At 35.4% G+C, this 22,842-nt stretch overlaps 1 protein-coding gene across 1 annotated transcript in view; it reads right to left on the bottom strand.

Moving 5' to 3' along the window:
* Positions 1-22,842, bottom strand: part of EXOC2 (exocyst complex component 2) — a 117,671-nt gene that overhangs the window by 62,325 nt on the left and 32,504 nt on the right. The window contains exons 7-11 of the mRNA XM_010073076.1: positions 19,910-20,055; positions 19,718-19,799; positions 19,113-19,215; positions 16,059-16,177; positions 3,981-4,106 (exon numbers count right to left, since the gene is read on the bottom strand). Coding sequence (XP_010071378.1) covers positions 3,981-4,106; positions 16,059-16,177; positions 19,113-19,215; positions 19,718-19,799; positions 19,910-20,055 — 576 coding nt within the window. The remainder of the gene's footprint in view (positions 1-3,980; positions 4,107-16,058; positions 16,178-19,112; positions 19,216-19,717; positions 19,800-19,909; positions 20,056-22,842) is intronic.

Below are 22,842 nucleotides of genomic sequence, written 5' to 3'. Positions count from 1 at the left end.
ATGCACTACTAGCTCACTGCTGCTTTGTATCACACAAGTGACTATACAGTACCTATAAAACTTTTCAGGTAGTAATGAAAAAGTTAAAGCTGACAGTCCATATATCTGTACACAATGGGTACACATATGAGCTCTTTCTTCTCTTCTCATATGCTTACAAGGCAGCAGCACTATGACTATGTATACAGAATAGGCCCTCTTTGTAGGGGCATCTAATGCAATCCACCTAACAATCCATTCAGATGGTCTCCTGTCTTCAAACTCCTCTAAAAAGGTAAGATAATGTGAAAGCAATCAAGACATTAGGAGTTTCAAATGATGAGGTGGTGATGCTAAAAAAACAGGGCTGCTAGGATGACCTAATGATTAAGGCAAACGATGGAAGCTGGAAGAGCTGCTTTACTCCTAGCTCAAAAAATTTTTCATTGTGGCCTGGGGCAAGTTGCCAACGTCTCATCTTCATTTTAATTTGTTTGGCAAAATCTTTTATCTGAAAAACAGAGTAGATTCCAACATCATTGTTAAAACTCAATAAACATATCACTAATTATATAGTGAGATTCCTCGATGAAGAACACAATCATAACACACATCACTGCGGCATCTCTCACTTCATGAACCTACTTACATTCCTGGTACACTGGCTATTAAAACACTTCAGGAAAATAGCTTACATTTTGGAAGCAGGTAACTTTTCTCAGTTTTGTATCAAATAGGCCAAAAGGAGGTGGGGGGAGGTAAAGAGAATGCTGAAAAGGGGCAGAAGAAAACTACTAATTAACAAAAAAATAAAGAAAACTTTGTGAAATACTTTTCTATAATCATTTCTCCATTGAAACTTTCTTGATTATGATGTTTTAGCAAAACAGGGTATTGCTATAACAGTGATAAGAGACCTATATTTCACCTCAAGAATTAAAGGCCACTTTAGAACACTTGTAAAAAGAACTCCCCGATTTCTGGAAAAGAAAACACAAAACAAACAACCAAATACCACAAAACAAAACAAAAGCACTTAAAGAGGTCCACATTTGTTGGTGTGGGGTTTTTTTTTTTTTGTGTATAAACTCTGGTCTTTTATAAGTGATAAAGTAAAAAATATTATATTACCATAGATAACTCTGTGGAAATGCAGAAAAATGTTGGGTGAAATAGCACTTTTTGTATTTACTCTGTCAGAGAATATTGCCTACACAGAACAGGAATTCAACAGTTAGGCAAAAATAGCTGCCTAATAGTACATTCAGTAACTAGTAGGCTTCACCAGAGCCTCACTATTCCATTGTGTTGGTAGCCAGTATTAAATGCCCTTGAAGTACAGCATGCCTTCAGCAGCATCCGTTTTTCGAGGTGTGGGTCAACTATTGGTTCATTTCTTTAGTGGATGAATAAACATCTTCATTACCCAAAATGTTCTTGTTCCTCATGGCCAAAAAGTTCAAGGACTTTGGATCAGTATTTGAAAATCCAAAAAATCACAATAGAAGCCCAAAATTTGGAGAGAGACTCTGATATAACTGAAGTGTAACTCTGCTAATAATGATGCATCTGTTTAGGAAGCATGGAAACTTCAAAGCTCAACTAGCAAAACTCAGTGTGAACACAGATAGGATGTCAGAGCACTACTTTTGCCAACTCAATTTGTGACTGTCAGAGAACTGGTCTAGACCCAGAAGCAGAAAAACTCCTCTTATTAACATAAGCTGCGACTACGCCAGGAAGCTGTCCCAACACTGCTATAGCAACAGAGGATCTGTAATGCCAACAAATCCCAAGCTCTAACCAAAAGAATTCAGCTCCTTCAAGAAATTGTTTAATCTTTGCCAAAAGCTCCAGCACCAACACAAGGTTACCACCAGGGATGTCTGTTCCTAACTGGAAACACACTGTCAAGATTTACTTCATGAATGAAAATCTTTTCCCTTCCAGGATGCATACTTAGGCATATTTGAGAGATTGCCTTAGTCTCTAGTCTGCAGACAGCAGATATTTATTAGAATAAGCTACTGCACATTATGTCAAAAGGACATTCTGCCCATAAATTCAGGATACTTTGGCTTTGTTGCTAGAGAAAGCTCCAATCTACATTAAAGGAGAAAATTTCTTTCCTTCTACTTATTCTGTTATAATCTGTGCTATAACATCCTAAAGATGAAACTAGAGCTATTGTTTAGATATCCTTGTGAACATGAACATACGCTCAAGTAAGAGCTGAATGTTATTTGAACGCTTTAGTTTTGAATTCAAAGTAATTTGTTCAAACAATCTCATGGACAATCACTGTCAATCACATTGGGGGGAAAAAAAAAAAGCACACAAAAACAACCCAGAAATGCCATTCCTCAAATTTGCTAAAAAACAAAAGGAACACAAGCAACCCAAAAAACCAGAGTGTATCACGGCATATTTGGCGTGGCAGCTCCTGCACGGGTCTCATAAGTGGTTGGTTTGCTTTGGCTCTCCACTCAGAGAAAAGCAGGGATGGTAGAGTTTTCAGCTGTTACTAAGCATGTAGTGGGCACATACACCTAAGTACCACTGAACTCAACTCAGAGGCAACTCATTCTAACTCTAGGGTCTTTGCAGTGGATTACTGTGATGCTCCAACCAATGTTCCCATTTTCCTTTGAATCCTGGTTGAAACTGGTGACTACAGAATCTGCAAAGCTTGCTGAAGTCTTCTCTTTTCCAGTTTGTAAAAGGTTATGGATACATAACTTAAACTCTAAAAGTAAAGATAACCTACTGAATTTGAATTGCCTTCCATAGATGCAACTATATAAGCAGAGAGACATGCAAAAGAATTCAAACAAGGAAAAAATAAACTGGATTTCAGATGTTGCTTGCTACATCGTGTGGTATGTGTATTGTTAGTGGATGGTATCCAACAACAACCAGCAATTTGCTGTTTTAGTACTCTGTAACACTTGTTAATCAACGTCATGCAAGGCTTTGGGCTGAGAAAGGACAAGGGTAACAGTAATACAGTAATGTAATTATTTAGTACACATGTACATTTTGAAGAGCCTGTGTAATTTACATTTTGAAATACAAACATTCAACCTCAAACTGTGATGCAATTCAATCATCTTGCATGTGAAAATACACTGTGGCAGCACAAGAATGTACAATTCTCATTATTTTTCATTTTATTTTCTTGAAAGATTCCCTTCATTCCTCTTTCTGCTCAAAAAAAATCAGATACTTACTGATGTTTTTTCAAGGAAGTCGAAAGAATTGAGAGAAGAGCAACACCAAAGTAGACCAAAGCCAGAAAGTTCTTACTTAAAACCTGCATTATGCAAAAAAGTACTTTGGTAAGAAATAAACTATCCTGTGAAAAACATGTTTCCTCGAAAGAATTGAGAGAAGAGCAACACCAAAGTAGACCAAAGCCAGAAAGTTCTTACTTAAAACCTGCATTATGCAAAAAAGTTTCACTATCCTGTGAAAAACATGTTATGTTTCCTGTGATGTCACCATTGAAAGACTCCTGAGATTAAGCTGTTTGGACAAGGGTGCTGAAGTCACTTATGATGCACAAGGGCTCAGATGGTTGTGGACACACTGCTCGAGCTTAGTCACACACTTTTCCCCTTTCTGGGTTTACAGAATTAGAGAACAAGGACCAAATGTGCAAAGTCACAGAAGGAGCAAATGCAAGTATAGCTATCTTAGCAAACACATGCAAAACGTATAATAGCAGAAGGTGATAGGCAGTAGGTATATTCTGGTTTTGTAGAAAAAAAAAAGACTTATTACTTTGACTACATTTTAAGAAGCAGATTTCAGCTACTAACTGTTCTTTGCTTGCAAAAAACACAGAGGACACCTTTAGTAAGCAATGGTAAAGCATGAGAAGAAATAATTTTATTTGGTAACAAACCAAAACAAACACACAGGATCTGAGTTTCTGTTTGGGTTTTTTTGACTACACCACATATTGGACATTTGTTTTTCCAAATAAAACAGATGCCTACCATCATCACGGCCAGACTGAAAGCTGCTACCCCTTTTCAGTGAAGCAGTTTGACTGAGATGGCCGACTGGTGATGGACGCACATCATTGTCCAGGTCTAACATGGGGCTGTGGAGCAATGAGTTGCCTGGGGAGAGGAGGGAAAAAAAGTTAAAATTATTTTGCACATAAATTTACATGGAACTGTATGCTGGGTGTGGATTTGTAATTTAATTCAGAAGTTACACAAGACAAAAGTTATCTAGCAAAAACATTCTTAATCTTGCTCATCTACATCAGTGCTATTCAATAACACCACTAATGACTCCTGTAGCAAAGCTAAAGCCAGAAGTACTCTGTGGGAAATATCATTCTTTGATCTGTATGTTTCTCTGTTTTTGCTTTAATTAACGCCCTACAATTAGTTGCTTGAAAACCATGGATAAACATATATTTACACCATCAATGACATGGCACATACTTTTTTTCTGATGTATGTCTAAATACACTTTTCAACGGCAAAAGTTTCTTGTGCCTCCAGCTGAAGCAGTTAAGGGCAGAGTGTTCAACTACTTCTTAGCTGTTTGACACCTACAGAATTCAGGTAGAAAGAATCCATCCATCATGAAACAGACGAACTAAAGGCACTTGTGCATGTCTGTAAAACACCCTGTACTTAGACACCTCTACAAACACACAAAATACTTCCCAGTGAATCAAATAATTATTTTTTTCTTTGGATGCTTGTCCATATATAGGTCTCTATTTGTACATCCTAAGCAATGATCTAATCTGATGGAGGTAGATACCTGGAGTCTAATGTATGTTTTGGAAAACAATCATATAACAATGAGCAGACCATGATGATTTTTTTAAATGTACTCTAACACTTCCAATACTTAAATCTATGTTGCTGCTTTATGCATTTCACCTTACAGATACATTTCTGAAAGTAACCATCAAAAATAATTTCAGCATTAGCCAACTGAGCTGTAACAAGTAAACTTAAATTAATCACAGTTCACAGAAGTATAGAACAGCCCAGGTTGGAAGGGACCTAGAAAAAACATCTGGTCCAACCTTTCATGGGCAAGGGAGCATAGGTGAGATTATCCAGCACCCTGTCCAGCTGCATCTTGAAAACCTCCAGCGATGGAGACTTGACCACATCCCTGGGGAGGTTGTTCCAGCGATTGGTTGTTCTCACAGTAAACAATTTCTCTTATATCGAGATGAAACCTCTCCTGGTAATTCATGCTGAATTTTGTAGTGAGAATCTCAGCATTTCAGTTTAAATTGCTTGATCTTTTCCATCAATACCTACATTCACTTAAAATAACAGGAAGGCCACACAGTAAGAGCACCAGCTGTAACACCACAATACTCAGATTCAAGACTAACACGAAGTAAAAGAGATCTGAAGAATATTTATTCTGAATTTATGCTGCTATCAGATCAGTGTGTCAGGAAAGATACACCCAGTCACTTTACTTCAACAGCTGGGGCTTAAAGAGCAACATTATGCATTGTGAAACTGACTGCAAACTTCCAATAGGTGACAGCATTGGGTTTTAGTTCCTTTTGAAAGAAGCTCTTCTTTCCATAATTCTTTAGTGGCTCTTATGGAGGTTTCCTGTGGCCTTTCACTGTAGCATTGTCATTACTGAGCTAACTGTTGGTTCCTCCATTCATCTTATTAATGTTCATACCATAAGACAGCTAAATAAATAGATCCAATTTGCTACACTGTTCACAATTGTGATGGACACACTGCATTAACTTGGTGAACCCATCCATGCTATCTTTAGCCTGTATTATGATTCTGTTCACTATTTAACTCCTACACCACTTATTAAAAAACAACTCATCTTTATGACACCTTTAAACTTGATGAGTTTTCAGCACTATGGAATCTGCTGCAGTAATTTCAGTGTATTATCCACCACCACCACAGACAAGATCTACAATGAGTTTGAACAAGAATTTGGGGAAAGACTTTTCGTTATGAATTAACTGAAAATACAAAATAATAAGAAAGTAAAAAAACTAAAGCTTTCAGAAGTTTTTTTAAGTACGGGTGCTGCAAGAGCAAGTACTTGATTATGGATATGTACTACACAACTACCATATAGCAGAGATCTGTGTAAGATCACACATCATCAGCATATGATTTAAACACCTATAACTTCTAAAACATATCTTAAATGTTGTAACTTTGCAATAATTAACTCCCCTGAAAACATTCCAGCAACCTTACAGAGTGAAGTAAAATGAAAACAAATTGATTTATCTCCAGATTAAAAAAAAAAAAAAAACAACAAAAAACCCCACACATTCAATAACTTACAGAGATTCTACCCAGAAATATGATTTAAACACCTATAACTTCTAAAACATATCTTAAATGTTGTAACTTTGCAATAATTAACTCCCCTGAAAACATTCCAGCAACCTTACAGAGTGAAGTAAAATGAAAACAAATTGATTTATCTCCAGATTAAAAAAAAAAAAAAAACAACAAAAAACCCCACACATTCAATAACTTACAAAGATTCTACCCAGAATAAAATCAACACCGTATAGAAGACCTTGAGAAATTTTAAGCACCTCACATAGTTGTTCTTATGGAATCTGGGCTTCTATAAGAATTTGACTCAGATTCAACATATCTGCATTTTATTTGCCCAAAAATATGTATACCAAGAAGGACAAATCAGAATTGTCACAGGCACTGCCAGTTAAAACATATACTTAAAAAAGCGCTTGAGAGTGCAGCAATACTATTTTCACAAAAACTACAATTATAAAAAAACCATGATACACCAAAACTTCTCTTTGATGTCTTTGCATAGAATTTAGGTTCTCACCTTTCAAATACTTTGTTAATATGAGGCATTTCTTGTAAACAGATGGTCTCTAAAAATGACAGTGCCAATTAAACCTCAGAATTAAGAAAAACAGACACACTTACCAAAATGTCTTAATGTGAATTAGTTCAATTAAAACCACTTGCCTGAGGTAGCTGAAAACCTGAAAATTCTGTATTGCTGCTGATATGCTAACCCCACACTGCCCAAATGGTTTATATATTCGTCAGTAACAGAAAACATGTAAAGAATACTCTCTTGTTCCACCAGAAAAACCACATCATCAGTTTGCAGCCGTACCAGGAAAAGAAAGTTTAATATGAACTAATTTCTTAATTGGTTGTCTAGCATTACAAGCAAGTATAACACAGCAGCAGGGAACTACAACAGCTCATATACCCTCAGGACTAATAAACATCTGGACTACATTAACAAAGCTGATCTTGCTTTCACCCTACCAGAAGATAGCGCTTGAAGACTGCACACTAACGAATAAATCTTGTAAAAAAGTGAGAGTTAACTTACAAACAATTTTGCTCCCATTCCAACTCATTCCCTCTCTGGAGCCAGGAGCTTAAATTTAGCAGCATAATGTAATACAATGAATTAATATTAGTACAGACTGTAGACAATAATATTTATAAACCTAAATAAACTACCCAAATAATAATTTATTGCCTATTCAGTATTTGTGTACTATTTCTACATTCCTAGATCCTGAATATAGGACAGCAACAATCAAAAGTTTCAAGAAACTAACATTTTACTGTGCTAACCTGGCAGATTTTTTTTTTTTTAAATATATTGCATCTTTGAAGTTACAGAAGTGTTTTTTCCCAAAATACAGCATCTACATGGAGCATATCTGTCAGTGACACCAGTACCAAGTGTATATTTAACAAGGAAACACAGGAAAAATAAATGTACTACATTCTCTTCTTCTACCAAACAGTCATGACAAACCAGAAGTATAATTAAAGCCTTATTACATTTACAACTGTAAAATCATAAGATCAAGTAAGAAGTTTCAATGATCTTAACATTGCTTTTTTTAAAGGATTTTACTGGGTTTCAACTTCTAGTGCACAGATATTTTAAAGGTATGTAGGATGAAATGAAAAGATTCAGATACTGTGTGAAATATAGACAGTTCAATGGTTTTATTCAGATCTCTTCTGTCCTAGTGCAGTAAGACCTCACCAAAATAAAGATCTAAAAAAAAGTGCAATGCTTTTTGAGGTAATTTATTTAATTTGTGCTTTCACTTTCTGTAAATCAAAAGTCATCTGTGCTGACTCCTAATTGCAGGTTTACTCTAAGTTTATCAGTACTGGAGTTGCTACAGGGTACTTACATGCCTATAGTGACTATGGCTCATGTACATACCTTGACCCCAATTTTTTTTGAATGTTTGTTACCTGTGTGCTCTTTGCATGCAGCATGTTACAACCTCCATTAAAAAGACAACTAACATGAAATTTGCATAAAATAGATTTTTCAGTGATCTGCAAACCAGCCCATGATTTCAATCTTTAAAAGCATCTTTACTTTCATATTTCAAAATTACTACCAAACTGTGTGTAAAAGTTCTGCAATAGCCATTGCTCCACAACTCTGCCTGTTTTTTTCCACCCCCCCCTCAGTCTGACAGGAGGAGGTTTCTTGTGGGGGTCACACATCTCTCACCTCCCTTCTGTAACCCAGCTTCAGCCACCCTGCAATTCTGCCAGCCTGGTGCATCACTTATGTGACATTCAGCTGGAGCTTTTTTACAAAAGCTACTGGTTGACCAGGGGAAAATATAGTGGCAGTACTTTTTTGCAGTGACAAAGAAAATTGTTAAGTGACCAACATCAGGCTGAGTAGTTTTTCCCGTGTGATTTTCCATGGTAAATCAAACACCAGTCATTACACAGACTACATGTATATATACAGCTCATATATGAGCAAGATTAAATTAAAGGACCCTACAGATGTGCAACCAGGTGAATACAGTTACTGTATTCTTTCATTCATTATGTATCTTACAGTGAAATTTCTCACATGCTACAATAGCGAGGGAAGGCTGATCTATAGCCTCCAGACTTTCTGAAGGGCGGCAGACTTCCTTACCACCCTTAAACACCTTTGAACAATTTTTCCTGCACACAGCAGGCCCTTGTCCTGTGCTACAGCCTGACCACCCACTGTTGCTTGTTGACCAAACACACAGTGCCTGGAGCCCGCACCGACACAACCAGGCTAAGATTCCTTTCAAGGACACCGCACTGAGAATTTCAATTTGTCTAGGCAAGAAATTAGGAGAGCAGGAGAAATTACTGAAAAATTAACCTGCTCAACAGATGAATGACTACATTTTATTTTTTCTTGAGTACTTTTTCTTACTGACCTTACATTTATTAGGAATCTGACATTTTTAAATCATCAAGAGGAAAATGGGCTGTATTTCTAGCAAAGAGATGAGTGCGGAAGACTAAAATTGCTGCACTTTATGGAAAAAATGTTCTTGGAATACATTTAAAAATGAATGCTTTCTAAAATCTGAAGGCTAGTATTCATTACACTAAACACATTTATAATGAAACTATTTTTCACTTTACCACAAAAAGGGTAATTGGGCCTATCCTATTATTTCTAGTGGTGTTCTAAGTATTTCACAGCCTAAGGGTAAGTCTTACTGGCAGTCCTGCAGGCCAAAAAATACTGAAGCAAGAGCCAAACACTTGAAGTTCAGCACATAAATAAAAATGATGTCATTTTACTAGCACTAGCTCCAGTGGACATTAAGATCTTCAGCAACTTTGAAAACAACCCGCTTTTACTTAATTCCCTGAATAAGGCCTTGAAAGACTAAGAGGAGACACAAAGGTAAAATTCTGGCCACAGAAGAGTTTCACTTTTTCTTCAGTAGTACTAATCTTTTCAATTTTGATTTTAAACTACCTGTGCTCCTTTTTAATAACAATATTTTCTGTCTTGCCTTTTAATCACAATATTTACTGTTTTTATAATACTTTACATCTTAAATATTTTTATTAAAATTTTAAATACTTTCTTTAAACACTTCATTTAAAATTTTAAATACTTTAAATATTTTTTTCAAGTATTATACAAATAAGAATGCCCCCTGCACTTCTGAACATGTCATATTCTACCAAAATTTCTAAATAACAGTGAAGTTACAGATACAGGTTGTAAAAGCGGAAAACAAATCCAGTGAGAAATTTTGTACTGATTTTTTTTTTTTTTTTTTTTTGTAATTAATAACCCATTAAGGGTTTGCTTGACATCTGCTGTCAAAAGAGTATTTCTGCTATGGACAAGGGATGTGGTTTAGACATGAAATGGCTCCCAGCTGCAAGAAGTCTTCTTCTAGATGTACAGTAAGCAAAGGCAATGGAAGAGAACCAGCTGCTAGGATAACAAATTGAAAAGGCCATTTTGACACAAGCCTTGCCAGCCTGTCTGATCTAACAAAGATGGATCATTCATTGCAAGGTGAATAGAATCTCAGTGTAGCACAGAAGAAAGAGCAATGTAGTCTAAGCATCCATCTCTCTCCTTCACACTATGTACAGCTGCTGTCACTACGGCACAGAAAAACCCTGCACAGTTTTTTATAATATCTGTAGAGCCGCACATCACACTGAGTGCTGCAAAAATTGTATTTTTTTTTTCCCCAGCAATAAGAATTACAGCAAAAATCACAATGATCAAGCTAGCACACTCCAGTTCTGAGAACTGTCTCCATGTTGGGAACTTTAATACGTTGTGTATTATACATTTTGCAGCCCAAAGGGCAGCAGAAAGATGATGCTACCACTTAACACAGTGGTAGCGTCATCTTTTTCCATTTACAGTTTTAGTTTCTAAAGGGTATTAACAGATAGCTTATTTGCAATAATGTTACACAATATCTCAGAAAAACCTGTGAAGAAATGAAGACTTTTTCAGTCAGTTTGATAACAGCTGGAAAAAAAGACCCTATCCATTTTATCTCAAAGGATGACGAAATCTACTAAGCCACTATTAAAGTCTAAGCAAATAACCATTAGCCACACATAAAACAGCCTTAACCTCCACAGCTTTTCTCTGATACTTATGTTAAGAATCCCATTGCTTAACTCATTTTGGCTATCTGCCCAGTGGCCCAAGCAAATTTTAAACTAAACCTCATTTATTTACATTTATTTTCATGTCATTTTATGTCATTATATCCCCCACGTTTCCCGTACTCCAAAAAATCTGGGAAGCATAAACCACAGTGAAAAACTACAATTATGTCCTAATACTAGGGGAACTGCCAAGTAAAGTTTAAAATTACAAACACGTAAAATCTTAATTGAAGGAAACCACTTACTATCCAGGTACCAGGTTTGAAAGTCCCCAGACTTCTACAAATCATAAATTCAAAGTTCAAAAGAAGCAATTCAGACTAGAGCCAATACAAGGCACAAAATTCCAGCACAATTCAGTTTATCATTCAACCATCTCTTGCTAGATATTTAAGAAATACTGTTTTGAGTGAGCATAGTGTTCTTCCATGTTAAGCTTTATATTTATAGCCTTAAAAAATACTTTTTCCTCTCTATTAAGTCTCATGCATCTCCCTCCCTCTGACATATCTACATACTAAGTAACAGCAGTAAACTGGCTTTACCTACTTCGGGTCCTTCCAGGGGGCAGCTATAGCGGGATACGATCAGATTTATAAAAGGAATCCATCAATGCTTCATGAAATAACTTCATAACCATAAGAAAAAAGAGATTTCAAAAACTATAAAAGAGCACAACTGCCTATTCCATTAGTAAGGTAGATAAAAATAAAATAGCATAAAAAGTTAATAAATACATATATTTACAAGCATTACTGTGTCAGCAGAGCTAGAGCTCCAGCCAGTTGCACACGGGTCCCATATTTACAGCTGCACCTTTAATGGAAGAATCTGACCATCAGAGAAGCAGGAGAATGGCTTAATGCAAGGACACAAGCATGGGAGCTTCACAGTTTTGACACTGTCTGTACTGCATCACTATGACTTTAGCTATGCTGTTTGGTCTCTTTGTCCTGGTTACTCCTACTTCAGAGTAGGAGAAATTTTGATCTGCTGTCATATATGCATATTCACTCACTCCTTAAAACACGTGGGCTTGGATTCCAACAGCTTCTCATAATATGAGCATCATCTGCCTGCATTTTTTTTACCTCACAAATGAGGAAGGCGTGGTATGGCTACAGAGAACAAGAGACGGACAGGCTAAAGGTCTATGGGTGAGTTACAACAGCCACGTCTGTGCATGTGATGAAATGTTAATCTACATAGTTCAAGACTAATCAGCAAAACAAGGTTGTTTAAGACTGAGGGGAAACAGTATGTTAATACAGATACAGAGATATTCCTCAAGGGAAATACACTCCAAAATGCTGCTGTAAAGTATTTATATGCAAGACTTGAAAAAATTCCCCATCATACTTGTATCTGTTGAAATAAATACAACCAAATAGCTAATGATCAGATTGCTTCACCTTTTATGATTAATAATTGTCTACTAAAATCAAAGGAAACATTCAGTTGAATAATTTGCTGTTGGTAGTTGTCAGCATTTAAGCCACACTGTCAAAGTATCTGACAATGCTTAGCACAGCTTGATACATATTTCAGTTTTTGGAAATAATATTAACAGAAGTTGGATTAACTGAAAACAGACAGTATTTGAAACACATAGGACTTCTGCTAACTCCTGAAACAAATTCCAGGAGAGAACTCAGAGACCATTACAGCCCTGTAAACTTGTCACACTTTCTTTTTTCAGGTTGCATCACAGATTGTACTATGCTATGATACTGTGCAGTTCTAGGACATGTTTACAACTGCAGAGTATTTCTACAAAAATGGAGTTAATTTCTAGTAATATCAAAGCACAGAGGTTCTTTTTTAAAGCTTTTCATGTGATAGTACTACTAAGAGTGAAGGATTCACATTTAGATCAAAAATACATACTCAGATATAAAATCGAAATAAACTTATATTTAAATACATCTCTAATATGCAGTTTTTTGGTAGTACCTTCAACCACATCAGCATGTATATCAGCTCACTCCACTCTTTAATTAGGAGAGCCTTGAAAGCACACTTATTAACAAGAGAGCAATCATCAGCCAAAGGAACCTACAGAGGACATAGAAAAGTAGACTTACTTCCTATCAATAGTGGGGATTTGTCCTGACTACCATTACTAGTGGCCTGGATGAGATGATACATCATTAAATTTCTTGAAGATAGGAGAAGATGTCATTTCTAGATAGGAAAACAAAATTATTTCAGTTGTAGTGACTAAAGGGTTAACCTCCTAGTAGTACGCAGACAACCGGAACAATTTTGTTCCACTGAGAGTACACTGTTGGCTTGTCATATGAGTAACTGATTCGGAGTTAAGTTTGCCTTGAAATTCACTTAGGTTTGAGTTTTAGCTTGTTCAGCAAATAATTGCAATATTTACCTTTCCCTTCCTGAATACATCATGTCCAGCAAATAAATTGTTTGAGAATATTTACTGTTTGACAATCAGCTACAAAAAGTCCCGTCCAGAATCTCTACTGAGTTTACAATGAAGACTTTTCCAGGTAAGAAAAGCAAAGGCTTTTGTCTAATTCCAAGTCCACTTCAGGTAGTAAAATTCGTGTGTAATGACCCAGGGCACAGCTCTGTATTGAAAGCTAATAAAATAGCAGCAAAATGCTTTGGCACAAGTTCAGTTTAAACTTGCGGAATTGTGTACAAATGCAAAATAGATACAATCTGCTACTGAGGTTTAAGTTTACTATGTTGAAAAGTTTTGACTCAGTCAGCTTGAACCCACAGTTCTTCTGCTGATTGTGAATCTACATTAAGAATAGCCATAAATTGTTGGTATGTTCAAGATGGAACGGTAAATGCTGTCTGCTTATTCTAGCATACGCAATATGAAGACTAACATCTGCCAGAAACAATATCCATTATCCCTGTTGAAAAGGGAAACCTAGAAAAAGATTTAATGCCCTTTTCATTAGAATATCAACCTTATGACCCATCTTTTCCTCCAAATGCTTGATATACAAAATAATATTTTTTTGAAGTATGTTTTAAGTGGAGGATGACTTTAATGTTTGAAAATTTATTACAATTTTCTCTATAAAAATAGCCTGTGAATTCATGTACATATAAACCACATTTCTGACTTCAACTGATTAGATTCTTCAAAGTCTTGCAGAACCAATTTGATATCTACAAGTAAAAGCCCACACTTCTCCTGTTTGAAAAGCATACATCCATTAAAGTAGATTGAAATACATTCCATGAGTCTGATCACAATCAGCACTGTTCTACTTGGCAATCAATACCCATTCTTCCAAGTTTTCTTTTTTCCTTCTCCTGTCTGGTGTATGCCAAAATTAAAGATCTATGGAAAGGAAAAGACACATTTAGCAACCTTCTTTTGTGCTACTAGGTACTAAGTGAGAAATTCCATCAACTAGGACCAATTCTTGAATATTTTACAATCTCTACAAAAACTACATCAGTAAGGACCACATAAAAGGCTGGAAGAAAACTACTGAAATTTGATGAGCTCTTTAATGGAACTGATAACATATTTTGTTTAACATTTGTTAACATTTGTTTCATGTATGCACTAAATATTAACTATTCATACATGCATTTGCTGGGCGTTCAAGTTATTTAAATTCCCTCTTCTGTGGGCCAAAGCTGCTAAAGTAACAGCCCCTTTGATATTAAGGTTGAGGTAAGCAGATTTGCTGCAAGAAAAGCACCAAACAGGCTGAGGTTTTCAAGACAAGCCGAGGAATTTGGACACATTTTCCCATTCATTTACTGGAGCACGTGTATCAAAATTATATAGACTACTACAACAAAAAGGTCTTGAGCACTTAGTATCTTCATGTCCCTCATTTTCTTGCTAAGATGCTAAGAGATGACCGCATAACATTTTGCAGGTGAGCAGCGAAAAAGAAAGCTTAGAATTGTTAGCCGTGGCCATATTTAAAAGCGAGTTTTGCTCCTGATGGCTATAGGTTGAAGGGGAGTGTGGGTGGGGTGGTGGTGGTGCCTCAGGATTTTGATTAGGAGGGAAGATGGGGAGGTTTTGGAAATGTTCTGAACTTTGACATAAATGCCAAGAAACCAACCTGGTGTTTCAGCTGGTCCCCCAGCACTCCACACTGTGTTGTGGAATAAAGATGGCCTGTGCACGCTTTAAGCTAAAACTTAACAACAGCATTATCATATATGATGCACCCGGTGAACTCTATACCTGATGTCATAACCTCTGCTAAAGAGAGTTTAAGCCTGCTGCAGCAATTTTACAGCACATTTCTGCAGCAGTTCCAACTCAGTAAAGTTTTTGTGGTTTCTCAGAAGAGAACACGTTATTTGGTTTGGGATACATACGCGCTAACACTAAACATGGGAGTTACCTATAAACCAAGAGAGGCCAAATTCCAATATGCCTACTCATTTCAGAAACAGCAGCAAACTCGATAAGACTTCTTGAGAAACAAGGCATTACTTGTCATTGTCTAATTTAAAAATCCAGTTTTCAGATTTTATTACTAGAAATGCTAAGTTGCTGCCACACCTGAAAACAATACCTATGAGCACACATTTCTTTGAGGAGCAACACTGTCAAAGACAGAATACAACTAAGTATTCACATTGGTCTTAATATAACATTGTCTAAATATCCCATTTGTTCAACTCACAGGCCTGTACAGTGTAATCTGAATTTTGAAACTGCACACAAAGAACAAGAGAACACCGTATTATCATTCACAAGAAATCACACATTATTCCACCATGCCTGAATACCCTGAATATCCATGTACTAACAGCATATCTTGTTACAAAGAAATCTAACTGGAAGATTCAAACAATCCAAACTTCACGTGACCCCAAAGTAGTATTTCGAGAGGACAGTAAACTTCAGATAAATGACTGAAATTTAATGCTTTTTCCAGTAAAGAGCTTAAAAGCTATAAGTTAAACAAAAAGAAAATTCCAACTGCTGTTTTGTTTTTATAATACAATATAAAAAATACAAATCAGGAATTGCTGTCAAAATTGATGGGATAAAAACTCAGATATCATTTGTACACTAACCCTTGACAAATAAAAGGCAACGCCAAATTCCTAAGTGTCAAATATATATATATAGGTCAAACAAAAATATATCCTTGCCTTTTTGTTCTTTAACATAGCTCTCCTTACAGTTGTGCATGAGCTGCAGAATCCACTGATGTTGAGCACCAATGCACTGCCAAGCAGGGTCCCCAGGCGCGTGAAGATCAGAAAGATATCTGTAAAACCCAGTCCAAAAATCACTTCTCTACTTGACACACTGAAGGCCTCATTAAAACAGACTAAAGATGTACTAAGAAATACTTTAAATAAAAATAATTTTAAAAACACCAGAATAGTTAAGATACACTCAAATACCCAAAGCAGAAAAGCTTTGCATTCTCCCATCCACATTTAGTGAAGCAAAATTACATGAAAAAAAACTTGTAGAAATAAACAGAAACATATATATTTAATATTATTTTAGTATACATTTTTAATTGTGCCTCTAGTAAAGTACTTGGGAAGCCAAGCTCTTTATCTGCCAAGGTTGCAGTTCAGTACTTCACGTTTCACTTGGAATGTGGTGACATCTCAAGCACATAAAATATGATATTTTTCTTACCACTCTATATATGTCCTGATTGTATCATTATGTAACATTAACAAGTAAGTACAGAAGGAATTAATTTTTGGCAGCTCATTAATTTTAGCACATGCATGCGCAAACAACTGTAAACCAAGCTCATGATTGATTCTTTTGTTTGTTGCATTGTTTTTATTTGTTTTTGTTTGGTTGTTTGTGTTATTTCGCATTAGGATGTGCATGCAGAGTCTGGAAAAAAAAAAGGCAGGGTGAGAGATAATAAAAATGATTGGGACTTCTAATACGTGGAAGCAAAACACCCTCTGTCTTTGGGGAGAGAGGAGTACTAGAAACCAGCTGTTGCGACTTCGAAGAGAACATAGAAATAATATAGTCTAACGTATGGCATTCAAGACTATCTGACAACAGTACATTCAAAAGAGTATTTTCAAAAGCAGTAGGTGCTCTACTATTTTACATGCTCCATTACATTCTGCATTAATGAGACTCAGGACAGATTCAAAAATTCATGATGCTCAAAGTGAAGTACACTGATTTGCTTCGTTTTCTTAAGCAGTGCACAAAGCCTATATTACTACAATAATACCTAATGTTAATTAGGACTGTGTTGCAAAACTCTGTCTTGAGAACTATTTGCACTACTTGAAAAAAAATAAACTGTCAAAGTAGGATTGGTTGGATGGATGAGAACATTATACAACCAGCCATTTTGACAGAGGGACGTTTATAAATTACGAACTCAAGTCCTTCCTCAGTGTTCAGGGGGACTTTAGTCTTTGCTTAGACACAAAACAAAAAAACCTACTACTGGTCTTGGAAAAAATACATCTGCTTGGCTGTTAAGTGATATGGTAAACTGTTTCTGAACACTATAAAATAATTACCAGTGTAAATACCATAATAAAATGAGAGGAAAATATGAATTGAAGCCTAATTATAAACATTTAATATCTTTAAGGGGAAAACCACAGTCGTTCAGGTCTTGCTCAGTCTTAGACATTGGAGACAAAAACCAAACATACCAGGAAAAAAAAAGAAAACCTCAAAACCAGCAGCTTTTATGCAAATAATTTTACAATTAGGATTTTGTTAACTTCCTCTTAACTGAAGTGCTCTGAAGAAAGCTTTCTTCACACCTTGCCTCCAGAAAATTTACACTAGTATAACCACATTAGCATATCTAGAGTAGTGAAACTAATTTAACTCCTTTGTACACTGGGATTCTGTTAATTCATTAGAATTATTCCATATTTGTCCACTCCCTGCTCTCCTCCTTTATACTGTTCTACGTGGAATACATTTGGTAAATTAATACAGTCTGCTTTAATGTAGGCTAGGATATTTTTAAAGATTCAATACTTCAAGGTAAGAATCTAGAGAAAAACTAAAAAAAACCCCTCAGAATCAAACACACATACAACTCTGATTCTTCCAAAGAATCCTTAGAAGAGATCATAAGACTTGGCTTAGATAAGGAAGGTGCTCTTTAAGGTTTTCAAGACTGTCATAGAAAGGAAAGAGTAGCGTCTTTTTCAGAGACACAAAATGCTTAGCTACTAACCAACAAACAAGCAATATTTATATAGCATGCAGAAGAATAAGCAGCACCCTACACAAATGCAAACTGGTCATTGTCCTCACAAATATAACATAAAGGGACCTAAGGTACCAATATTGTATTTTGCCCTGTGTAACTGTGCCTAATGAGCATACAAAACCTGAAGACCTCACACAGGTGTCAGATTTTAGGAATGCTTCATACACAGCACATTTGGACTACATCTTTTAAGATAACTGAATAAAGCACCGAGAATGTCAAGCCACACCAGGAGCCCTAGTAACATTCGAAACTCAAAAGCTTTCTAAGTAAAGCCATCAAATGTTCCAGAGCACTTTAACGGTTAGCTCCAAGGACTGCAAAGCAGGTTAAGGTCTACCAGTAGAAGAAGGTCCAACCAAATCATGCCCATATTCCTATAACAGACTTCAATATCAGCTTTATTAACAGCAGAAAATCGAGGAATTGCAATGAAAATTAGGGAACTGGTTCAAGTTAATGAAACATAAAGAAACTACATTATTCAAACTGAGTACTAAAAGAACCAAAACCAAATTTAAATTACAGTCTGGATTAAAACCTCCTTATTATCTCACTCAGAATTATTCCATTTCAACACCAAGTCAAGCTGAAGTGTAAGACAAGTTAATACGGAGTCTATTTTGAGATCTGCAACCTGTGAGCGATCGCTTCAGACATAGCTTGCAATATGATGGTTTAAAGTAAGCAAAACAATCTAAACATGCCTCAGAGATTTTTTTAAAAAATAAATTCAATCTCAATTTGTTAAATTGTTCTAATTCAAGACCTGTTTTTCAATCGTTCAATAAACAATCAAGTACCAATCCACTGCCATTATTTATATAACCATAAAATCTCAAAATACTCTATTTACAGCTTTAAAATTAGTATTTAAACCATAGTAAAAATAGTCACTACCCTATTTAGGAAACATCTAAATACACATATAACACCATATGTCTGATGAAGACACTAGTCAAATGATTACCTTATATAACGTTTCTGATCATGCAATGTTGATGGAGTTTCAAGCAGCTTATCCAACAGAAGTTCTCTTAAAGCTTCAATTCTGGTTTCAACTTCCGCATAATCTAGAGTAGGGAGAGGAAATAAATCCAATATGCGCTTTCAGCAGTGGTATGAACTGAAAATTACGTTATTTTTCTAGGACATCAGACACTTTTGGAGTTAATGTGGAAATTAACATAGCTCATTTTATAACAAGCAACATCTGAAAATTTCATATATGACAGTTCTACAAAAACAGAAAATTGGACTTTGAAGTCCTTCCAACAACATGTCAGTGAGAGATACCTGAAGTCACATTTTAATTATTGTAACCTTTATGTCCAGTAATACCAAGCTTTAATAAATAAATAAAAGTGACTGTGACTTCACATTTTATAGTATACACCTCACCCAGAAAACTTGCCACAAATCTTGCTTAGAGTAATTGGTTCCTATAAATTCACTATTTTTATGGAATAAAATCGGTCCAAAACTCACAGAAATCTTCAGACTACTATGTGCTTTTTAGTCTTTAGGTTAAAAAAAATGAAAAAAACAACCCAAGTAATAGAACCCATATCTTACATTTTTTGAACACTTGAACCTCTGTCTTTCCAAAGAGTGACTTGGCTTTTTCATAGTCATTAATAACCACATCATAATCACCCTTAAAAAAAAAAAAAACAAACACAAATGAACAACAAACATCTATATTTATCAAGAATAAGGTAACAGACTAATTTCAGCAAATAGAAAAGTATTTTTAAAGGATTATACCTTCTGGATATTTCTTTCAATATTCAGGGGAAGGTTGAAAAGAAATTTAAAACGCTGAAGAACATTAAGTGCGTTTCTCGTTGAATCAGCTTTGTCCTTGCGACCCAGCACTTCTTGGAACAAGGTATCTGCTGTGTTACTGGCTCCTATTTTAAAACGGATGAAAATAAGAAAGCAGAGTAAGTAATCAGTTCAAATGACATACAGATTTTCCTCATTTTAATGAGTCATGCAAGTTTTTTTAGAGCAATTGAGTAAGTATTGCTAAATTTTTATACGTTTTTGTTGAACTGTGTTAAGATTTTACAACTGATTAAATACTATTTCAAAGTGAATCACTTAGCATTTTAATGTGGCAAGACCCCTGTGCAATTAAAAACAATCACTCTTCCCTATTTCAAATGCTTAACTTCGCTGCAGATATTTTATAGTTTGTTGGCTCCAAGATCTATATTTTACAACTTAGTTATGCATCTCAGGATATGGAAAAAGTCATAGAAAGTTTTGTTTCTAGAAAAGTATAATTTCATTGTGTTAATTACTGTCATAGCTTTAAGAGTTATCACTGGGTTTTGCAAACACTTTTTTTGTGTTTTCAAAATAAGTCTTAAAAATTATTAACAATATTGATATTTAAGTGAGTCACTTAAAAGCACCAATGATTAAATCAAAGACAATAGTGTGACTGAAAAAAGAAGCTGGTCACTACAACAGGGTGAATACAAATTGTCTTCACATTGTATTAAAAGTCTTACTGGTTTCATCGCATACTCAATCAAGCCTTAGTCAGCAATTTCATGCAATTAAGTTTCTATACTATCTGTGAATATGCTTCAATAAATACATTAAATATAGCCTTATAACCTTTTCTATACAGACTAAAAAGCATTCTGTTTTGTAATAAGGATAATTTCCTAACACAGAATAACAGAATTTCATTTATAGTAGGGAAGATTTATGTCAGTTGCAAATATTTGCATTTTTCAACTCGTGATTTATTTTTAATTAACAAAATAAAAAGGAACTGTTTTAGCCTTTTTGATCATTGCATGTAGAAGTTTCTACATTATCTGGTCTAGTGACTATACTTTAAGCAAAGATGAAAAAAATTACATCAGTCTCGCTGGGTGGCTTGCATGCCATTTTCTCTAGTCAACACTGTGGGTGGCCTGCTCATGTTAAAAGTAGTCTTTGTAAAATAATTGTTATATCTAAGTAATGTTTAAACTTTGTTGAAATTTTGAAGCCTTGATGTAAAAAAAGTTTTGTCAGGATAGCTATTTCTGCTGCATACTATTTAGCATAGAATACTTTAATCCATTAAGGAGAAATACACAATGAAAACAGCTAGCTAGACATTTAAATACAGATCACTGGTAAAGTATGATTTTTCTCTTGAGGTCATAATAAATGCTTGTTCTGTAAATCCTTCTAGTAAGGAACATGTGTTTTGTTTGAATTCATATGTTTCTTGTCCATTTAACAGACAAGAAGTAATGTACTATATCTGGGAATTAAAGTCATATTCACAAAGCTTTTTTTTTTTTTAATTCAATGCAAATGTTTTTAAAAGGTAATTGACAACTGCAGGAATAGCACAGTGATTTCCAACTTTAGTTTAAAGTCACATGCCTTTGTCTCTCTATGCATTAATTTGCTGTAGAAATCCTCAATTTCAAACTTCAAAATAAAGCTCCAGTTATCCAACAGTTATCTTTTATAGCGCCTAAAAAAACCAACACATAATGGAATCTGATTGACCTCCTTTAAGATATAATTCTCTGTGAAACTCATCATAGCATACCACGTGTTTTTATAAATATGTATTTAACAGCTTGTTTAGCAATTAAATTTAGCAAAAACTCCAAACATTTGTAATCCCACCTATAACACCAGACTGTGCTTCTGCTGTCCTATCCCATTTCAGTCCAATAATTTGGCACACTCTTAACATACATTCAGATGCTGTGGGAAACATCCTTATTCCTAGGAATTTGTAATCAAGCTCAAAACACCAATTGTCTCCCAAAAGATGCACGCGCAGTCCATAAAATGTAAAATTCGACTAAAGATTTTAAGTCACCTTTGAAAGCAGGTCCTGTTACTCATTGATTATGGAAGCTTTTCAATGGTCAGACAAGAAACAAAGCTTTGATCCTAAACTACTTTGCATAATATTATTTACTCTTTTTAAATCCTTGTATTCCTACTTCCCTCCCTCCCACCCATCATGACTTGCAAAGTATCAGGAGGAAAAGCAGCCAATTCTTTTCACAGCAGAGCCAAACTTAATACCACTCTGAAGTGCCTGGCACAAGTTCCGCTACAGATCCAGCTTGAAAAAGACAGTCTGCATTATCTGCATACAGATTGCAGCCACCATCTGTCAAATTAAACAGCTATAAAAACTGTAGGTAGGTTTGTCTCGTATTAGTACATATAGGAAAATGTCCCAGACAAATTTTTGCTTTTTTATGTTAAAATCTATCACAAAATTTTGTCAAAGGGAAAGTGCTCTCTCAGGGATTTGTGCTTGGTACATGACAGAGTACAGAGCATCGAGGCTTGCATTGGCACATTTCAGCAAATGCTTTCTTCTCCTACTCTATCTGTGTCAAATATTCTGCACACAGAGTGTGAAGTTTTTCATGGCCTTTTTTTGACAGATTTTGGTTTTGGGGTTGGTTTTTCTTGCACTCCAGGCAACAAGATTGGGGAAAACAATGTTCAAACTACACTTTTATTGTGAGCATTAATGAATCTCTACTGAAAAGAGCTAGAGCTGTTCACAAAACCCCCTGCTTTCTTTGCGCTCCCCACACAAACACACACACAGTCACCGCTTTCTTCAAACAAGCGAAGAAAAACAGTGAACTTCCATGTCACTTTCTTGATTTCAGAAAACACACTCAGACTTTCCAACACTGAGTCAG

Source organism: Pterocles gutturalis, unplaced genomic scaffold (assembly GCF_000699245.1).
Source record: "Pterocles gutturalis isolate BGI_N339 unplaced genomic scaffold, ASM69924v1 scaffold377, whole genome shotgun sequence".
NCBI lineage: Eukaryota > Metazoa > Chordata > Aves > Pterocliformes > Pteroclidae > Pterocles > Pterocles gutturalis.
Note: the sequence above shows the minus strand (reverse complement) of the source record. Positions and strands in the feature narration are given on the sequence as shown.